The 8,319-nt window shown below is 35.1% G+C and overlaps 1 protein-coding gene across 1 annotated transcript; it reads left to right on the plus strand.

Moving 5' to 3' along the window:
* Positions 1-830: 830 nt before the first annotated feature.
* Positions 831-7,565, plus strand: LOC133830635 (protein IMPAIRED IN BABA-INDUCED STERILITY 1). The gene is made up of 9 exons (XM_062260651.1): positions 831-1,727; positions 2,447-2,731; positions 2,929-3,246; positions 3,698-3,925; positions 4,196-4,293; positions 4,861-4,948; positions 5,055-5,591; positions 6,484-6,616; positions 7,041-7,565. Exons 1-9 carry the CDS (start codon positions 1,308-1,310, stop codon positions 7,064-7,066), a joined length of 2,133 nt encoding a protein of 710 aa, XP_062116635.1. The 5' UTR covers positions 831-1,307; the 3' UTR covers positions 7,067-7,565.
* Positions 7,566-8,319: the final 754 nt, after the last annotated feature.

Raw genomic sequence — 8,319 nt, forward strand, 5'->3', positions numbered from 1 at the left:
GAAAAAAGTTCCACCCATCTTCAAAAGTTTTCACCTAAGAAAGAGAAACAATTAGTCAATGCCACTGAATTTTCAAAGATATAAACAAAGATTAGATCTCATATCATAGCACAACAAATAAATTAGATATTTATTTCCCATTAGGAGCTGCCAGCTTAGGGGGATGCTTGACTGATTATTAAGTGTGGCCCCCAACCAACTAAAAAAAAAGAAAAAAAAAACTAACATGTGGGACCAAAATAGTAATGAATTTTCCTACAAAAATGTCAGAGGTGGGAGCACTAAAGGAAACAAAAGGTTAGCAGAAAAAGCAAAAGCAGAAGTGAGGCTATTATGATTGCATCCCCATCCCCATCCCCATCCCCATCCCCATCCCCATCCCTTTTTCTTAATTTCCTTATTTAATTAATTCAATTCCCTCCCAAGTCCCAACTCCCAACTATGCTAATTTCTCTCTTCTCATTCCCACTCTACGTTCAAATATAATGAGAAAACAAAACCGGGTTTCAATTTTTTTTTCATATGGAATTTCAAACCCATCGCCAAACGTACAATATACACAAATACATACATTATCATAAAAAAAAAAAAAAATTTCTGTCATCATTCTCATTTGGAATTGTGAAGGCAATGAAAATGGGACCCATACCAATACCATATAATAAGGCCATATGTGGACCTCTCACCCGTTCTGTACAGCACACCACAAAAGACACCTTTCGTAGATTTTGGAACAGGGAAAATTCCAAAAACAGAGAATAAAAATTTTCACATACAAAGAGACTCATATGTATATCCCATTCATTATTATTTATTTATTATGCTCCCGTTGATTTCGCAACTAGTTATTTTAAAAATAAAAAATAAAAAATAAAATGAAATGAAACAATGGGTTGAGAAGAGAAGGACGAGGAGGGAGAAGGAGAAGGGTCTTCTTAATAAAAATCTTTGTCCGCCATCTCCCGCGATTGTCGCAAAACTGAGGTGAAGGAAAGAATGGAAAGTAAGAGAGAGAGAAAGTGACATGGGAAAAGCACCACCCAAACTCAACGCCACCATTACCATCACCATTTCCATTTCCTTCACTGCTATGTTTGGCTTATCTTACTTATGGTGCTATGTATAAAGCCCACATTCAATCTCCCATCTCGCCATTTCTCTCTCATCCTATAATCTTTCTGAGCCACTCACTGAATTCACCCCCCCTTTAGCTCGTTTCCCCGCCTGGATCGGGTCGGGATTGCTCCGTGGCTGTCGGGTTCGGGTCGGGTTTGTGATTGAGTCGGTGGTGGTGGTGGCCCGGAGCAATGGGATGCGTCAGCTCCAAGCAGGCGGTGTCTGTCACGCCTGCCATAGACCACTCGGGCGCTTTCAGGGACAATGCGGGGAATTCGGGTCGGATCCGGGTCGGGGCGGGTGAGCTTGAAAAGAAGACTAGTACTACGACGGCGACGACGGCATCGAAGAAGACTAAGAAAAAGAGTGGGGGAAGTGAGTTGGTGGGTTTCAGTGGAAGCGAGTTGAGTGAGTCCGGGAGGGCGAGTTCGAACGGTGGGGGTGGGTGTGGAAGTGTTGAGTCTTTGAGCTTTAGATTGGGAAACCTTCAGAAGTATGTGGAGGGAGAACAGGTGGCTGCTGGTTGGCCGGCTTGGCTCAGCGCCGTCGCCGGAGAAGCTATTCATGGCTGGGTGCCTCTCCGAGCCGATTCATATGAGAAACTAGAGAAGGTTTTTTTCTTAATTATATCGACTTATTACGTATCTGTGTGTATGTTTATATATTTACACAAGTATATGTATTTGATAAAATGATGTTCCAAAATATTATTACGAGTTCCTCGTTCATTTTATATCTTGGCTCTTCGAAAAATGAAAAGAAATTTTTTAGTCGTTGATGGGTCTTGGAAGTTTTCTTGTTTGGGTTTTAATGGTTATTAGGAGTCTTTATTTCATAGGGCAACTGAAACGGTGTTCTTTCCTTTCAAAACAAAAAGAAAAGTGTTCTTTGGTTGGTACGTCCTGTATTGATAATATATAATTACTATCTAGGGAAAGTTAAAAAAGATAAAAGTTTTACTTGCTTAAAATTTGAAAACTAATCCTTTTGTTTTCAAAGCTTTTGAAATATGCTTCTTTTTGTCAATTCTGTTCTAAACGTGGTCGAGTTAACTAAAATGTTCGGCAGATTATTCTGTGAAAAAGTGCCTATGAGTCTACAAAGTTTCCACATTCTCAACCTTATCATTTAGAGATTGTACTTTAAATGGAGTTACTTTCCGAAAGGAGTGTTTCTTGACTTGATCAGTGTTCTTCTCTTTGTTGCTCATAGGTGATGGCTGCTGCTGTCTCATTGTTCTTTTAGATATGTTTGTTCAGCATCTTATTATTAACCGTTTTGGCTGTCTTTTTCTTATGTGACCTTGTTAATTCTTAACTACTTTTAACAGGTTGGACAGGGTACATACAGTACTGTATTTCGAGCAAGAGACCTTGAAACTGGGAAGATAGTTGCTTTGAAGAAGGTGCGGTTTGACAATTTTGAACCTGAGAGTGTAAGGTTCATGGCACGAGAAATCACGATTCTTCGCAGGCTTGACCATCCAAATATCATTAAATTAGAGGGCTTAATTACTTCTCGACTATCGTGTAGCTTGTACCTTGTGTTCGAGTACATGGAACATGATATTACTGGACTCTTATCTTGCCCTGATATCAAGTTCAACGAGTCACAGGTATACTTAAAACATTTCAAGATCACATTAAAGTGTGAAACATTTGAGTTTTGCACAAAACCAGAGTTGTTTCATCAGTTTATGCCATGGCAACCAACTAGTAGTTTTGTTTTAGTGTGGTGTCCAACTGCATCCTCATTCTGTGATCTTTTATTTCTGCAATCACAGTAAATCTCTGAAGTTGGTTATATTTTCAGATTAAATGCTACATGAAGCAATTATTATCTGGGATTGAACATTGTCACTCGAGGGGTGTAATGCATCGAGACATAAAAGGATCAAATCTTCTAGTGGCTAACGATGGGATTTTAAAGGTGGCAGATTTTGGATTAGCAAACTTCTGCAATTATGGGCACAAACAACCATTAACTAGCCGTGTTGTCACTTTATGGTACCGTCCACCTGAGCTTTTGCTAGGGTCAACAGATTATGGAGCTGCAGTGGATCTCTGGAGTGTTGGGTGTGTTTTTGCAGAACTACTCATGGGAAAACCTATTCTTCAAGGAAGAACAGAGGTAATTGTTTTGCGTCAGATGATATCTCTCTGTTAGTAAGCATAGTATTCTCATTCTCTGGATGTAAACTTTATAAAAGGATAACACAGAAAATACAATGGGGCACATGTTTTTCTTGGTAGAAATAATTTTAAATTTGGTACTTCCTTTTCTACATGCAGCATTAGTTGAATAAGGCTACAAATTAAAAGAAAATGAGTCACATTGGATAGAAATTAAATCTGAGCTTTCAATCCTGAATATCCCAGGTGAGAAACATGGACTGTGAATGCCACAATTAAATGTTTAGCTTTCTTGGTGTTTTCCAACTTTTGTCCTTCACAAGATCTCTTGAACCTTTAGTGAATATAGCCTTATGGCTTATACTATGGATATCTCTTGGCATTCCTCAGTTTGTCTTCTCTGGCTTTTGTCATGGTAGTCACTAGTTATTTACTTTGTCTTCTTACAGGTTGAACAATTACATAAGATCTTCAAGCTTTGTGGTTCCCCACCAGATGAATACTGGAAAAAATCTAAACTCCCCCACGCAACTCTTTTTAAACCACAGCATCCTTATGATAGTTGTCTACGAGAGACTTTTAAAGATTTTCCTATAGAGAATGTGAACCTTCTTGAGACACTTCTTTCAATTGAACCATATAAACGAGGGACAGCCTCCTTAGCTCTTGCATCTGAGGTAATTATGCAGCTACACTGTAATTTTCTTGTCTTATTGATTGCAAAGCACTACTGATAACTACGGAGTATTTGAGGCAATTTGTTTTAAAATACTGTAACAAGTGGATACTTGTTCCCTAATGAAAAGATGCTTCTATTACATCATTTTTTCGTTTAGCATTGATCGTTCACTGTGTATAACATTGAGACTTCTGTGAAATTTCAACTTCAATAAGCATTAATGTATCCCAGTGATTCACAAAATGCTCACTCTTTGTTTCACTTTCAGTATTTCTCAACAAAGCCTTATGCATGTGATCCATCAAGCTTTCCAGTATACCCACCTAGCAAAGAGATTGATGCTAAAAACAGGGAGGAAGCAAACAGGTGATAATTTTTTTTTTAAAGAAAATAATTGTATAGTTTGCAAGCTTTAAGAAAATAAATATTATATAGATAAAGGAAGTCATTCAATTGTGTGATAAAGGAAATCATTCAATCATACTATAGTTAGCACCATGTGCTGCGTTGCATTCAATTGTTTGATGCTGTGAGGAAATTTAAGCATGTAGAACTAGGAAGAATTTGTTGGTATTATGAAGTTATTTTTCAAACAAGTGAACCAAGGGAGAATTTTTCCGTATTGAATAATAACATATGTTAAAATGGCTTTTCATAAGAAAAACATATATTATTCTTGTTTGTACTATGTTGTAAATTGAGAAAGGTTAACATGGCACAAATACACGGTGATCTCGTTAAATTATATAACTGCATAAAAGCAATACCTTTTTCATGGGACATCCAGTTTACGTTGATACCGATACATATACCTTGTAAGGCATGGGATTTGAAATATGCATTCTGAAGATTTTGTACACTTCAAATAAAGAATTCTGGTTCATTGCTTTAATTATTTATTGAGTTCGTTTAAACTTTTTTTACCGAATTCAGAAAGAAGAGCAGTGGGAGAGTTCGTGGGACAGAAACAAGGAAAACGACAAGGAAACCTCTGGGAACCAGTAAATTGGCACCATCAGAGGTCTCTTTTTTCTGCAAAATTATATTCATTTCAAGTATTAGTAGATATGCTTGCTTGGGTTTGTGGGGAATGTTAGTCACTAAATCAGGTTAATCTTATGTTGCAGGACTCCGCACCTCTCTCTAGAGACTCAAGTAAAAGCAATGGTTGTAATCTACATATTCGTAAGGAAGAAACTGGTGTATTAGATGGGGATGCGCCAAAATCATCAGTTGATAAAGAAGAGGAGGTCTTGCATGTGAAAAACGCATCTCAAGGAGACATTCCATTTTCTGGCCCATTACAAGTTTCTACTTCGAGTGGCTTTGCATGGGCAAAAAGAAGGAAAGATGATGCTTCCATAAGATCCCATACTCGATCTATTTCAAGAGGACAAATTTTCAATCCAGTAGAACCTTCAATTTCATTGAATGCAAAGAATAGTTTAGATTTGAAGAAACATGAAAATGGAGATGTTGTACATAGGGGATGCACTGAATCTAGAGGCCATGGCTCATATGAGATTGCTAAGCTTGCCATCCAGAATCACTGGGGCAAGTTTGAACGACCAGATTCGTTTGACGCTTCTGATGTGTACCACTCGCAGGAATTATCTTTGGCACTTTACCAGAGAGAGGAACTTGGACCTACTAAAAGTGATCTGGTAAGTATGTAAATGAAAAATCAAATATAACTGACATTGAGCCTAAATTGTTAAAATATGAAATCTAAATTTTAGTCATAGCTAGAAAATAAATAGATATTTTGGTTGTAACAATAGACCATTTATTCATATTGATTGTCATATTCTTCTTCTTCTGCTCTCTCTCTCTCTCTCTCTCTCTAACCAAATGTGAGAAAATAATTAAAATAAAAGAAAGAAGAGCACTCAGCAAGAAAAAATATAATTAAAATAAACAGAGGCAGAAGAGGAAAAAGAATTACTATCAAATTGTTGGAAACTGTTTCATTTCTTTAGGGTGGTCTGTATTCAGGAAATGGACTGCAGTTCAGTAAAATATTCTTGAAAAAACCATCATAGTCTGGTTTTTTCGTTTTTTTTTTCTCCCAAAAGGAGTCTACACTGTAGTCTCCCAAGAACATGGTGATTGATTTATCATTTTTGTTGTGAACTAGAATTTTGACAAGGGAGTTGGCCTTGTTATCAAAAAACAATGCTACATATCATTGATAGAACTATACTGAACTAACCCATCCCAAATGATAGCTGAAGTTGTGGCACTTGATTCAAGTGGTCAATTATGAATAACAGCTCCTTACATGTGATAGCTGTAGCTTTGATATTGTTGACTGAAAATCATTACACTAATTGAATACCATTGATGATGTAAAATTTATGAGTACATTAAATACACAAATAATCTTAGTGTATTATTAAAATTAATTTTTTTTATAATGAGTAGTTGGTTGTGTTGATTACATAAATATATAAAGGCCAACTTTTGTTTTGTCTATTCTTTTCTTAATTAAATAATCATTTTACTTTACATTCTTTTTGATTTTTTATCTCTCTCTATACTGGTATTGTGTAACAGGGTTTTCAGGATCAAGGAGAGAAAGTTGAATTTTCTGGACCCTTATTATCTCAATCACACAGAATTGATGAACTCTTAGAGAGACATGAACGGCAAATCCGATGGGCAGTCCGGAAATCATGGTTCCATAGAGGTATTATCATTATAGTTCAAACTTTATTTAGGGCAATGTTAGCTCATATTCATAATTGCTTTTTCCTTTTCTTTACCAAACACCATGCTCCCATCTAATAAACCCGCGTGTATTGACATGCCATGGCAAAGATGGGATAAAGAAGTGGGGAAATAGTTAAAATATTTCAAAAATTAACTTGCAGTTTAACACCTGATGGAAAATGCATTGATTTGGTTGACTAAATTTGCCTTTTCAAATGTGCATGTTATGACCATACAGCCAATGCACCTTTTGTTTCTTCTGTATGTGACCTCCATCAAACTAACATAGATTTATTTATCTGTTTCCTCCTGTTGCAATGTATAAAATTTTCAATAATCTCCACTATCTCAGTCACATGGTTGCTTTACGAGTATTAAAGTCTCTTGTGTTTTGTTTACAGTTCCAGGTAAGAAGCTGGTGAAGTAGTTTATTTGACAGGCTTGGTCTCATAAGGAAATTGATCAGGAGGGTACGCAGAGCGCTGTGTATACAAAATGGATCCATAGGGGTCAAGACAATCTGGAAAATGCTATCGCAGGCATAGGCATCCTATCCTATACTAATAGTCGACGCAATGACAAGTTAGAATCTCCAGCTCAAACTCGGTGCTTATAAGAAGTCCTGGGAAGGGAAGAGCAAAATCGAGTCAGATATTTGGGTCATTTCCTTGTCAAATTTTCATGTTGGCTTTCTTTATTTCCCTACGTGTTCAGTATCATCATCATCCGGCATTGTACAGATTAATGATAAAAATATATTTTGACGAGTGAGTAGGAAAAGGCCTTGTATATGTTTCATTTTGTTTTTTGTTTTTTTGTTCATGGGAAGGTGGTTCAAAGGATTTAGTAAATTTTGATGACTATAAGAACACCCTTCCTCCATTAACACCTAATAAAAACCATTAAAGATAAACATATTAGATATATATGTTATATTTTGATTAAATATAAAACTATAAATAAGGTGTTGATGAGATTTAAGATGCAAAAATATTCTGCAACTTAATCATTGTGTAAAAAGGAGTTGCATATGAGAATTTTTTTAATTGAATTTAAAAGATTGTAACTCGTGTGCTAATTAGGTTTAATAAGCTATATTTAGGCTTATTTGTATGACAGGCTCCAAAACTTTACATGTTTGGGCAAGTTGATCTCCAAATTTTTTATTTTAGCAAATTCATTTCTAAACTCTTTTATGTTGGCAGTCGTGACCCTACACTGTGTTAAATAGTCCGACTATCAACAAATATAAAGTTTAGAAACCAATTTGCAAAAAAGAAAAATTTGACCAACATGCCATAATAAAGTTAAGGGACCATTTGTAAAAATAAACATTTTCCCTTTAATATAAATAAACTTTGAAAATATACTATTTTAGTATTAACTTAGGTGTTGTTTGGTAATACTTAAAAAAAATAGTTTTCTATTTAATTAATTAAAAATTTGACAATTAAATAAAAAATGTGTTTGGTAACTCTATTTTTATTTATTATTTTTTTAAATTTTAATTAAAATTTATTAAATTTTGAAAATAGAATTTTTTAACTTAAAAATTTTTTTTAAACAGTTTTTAAATTTTTTTTTTTTTTTTTCCTTATCTTCTTCAAATGAGTATCTCATTTTATATTGTTAAACATAAAATAAAAGTTATCAAACACGTTTATTATTTTTTGTTTTTTA

This window comes from Humulus lupulus, chromosome 4 (assembly GCF_963169125.1).
Source record: "Humulus lupulus chromosome 4, drHumLupu1.1, whole genome shotgun sequence".
In the NCBI taxonomy this organism is placed as follows: Eukaryota; Viridiplantae; Streptophyta; class Magnoliopsida; order Rosales; family Cannabaceae; genus Humulus; species Humulus lupulus.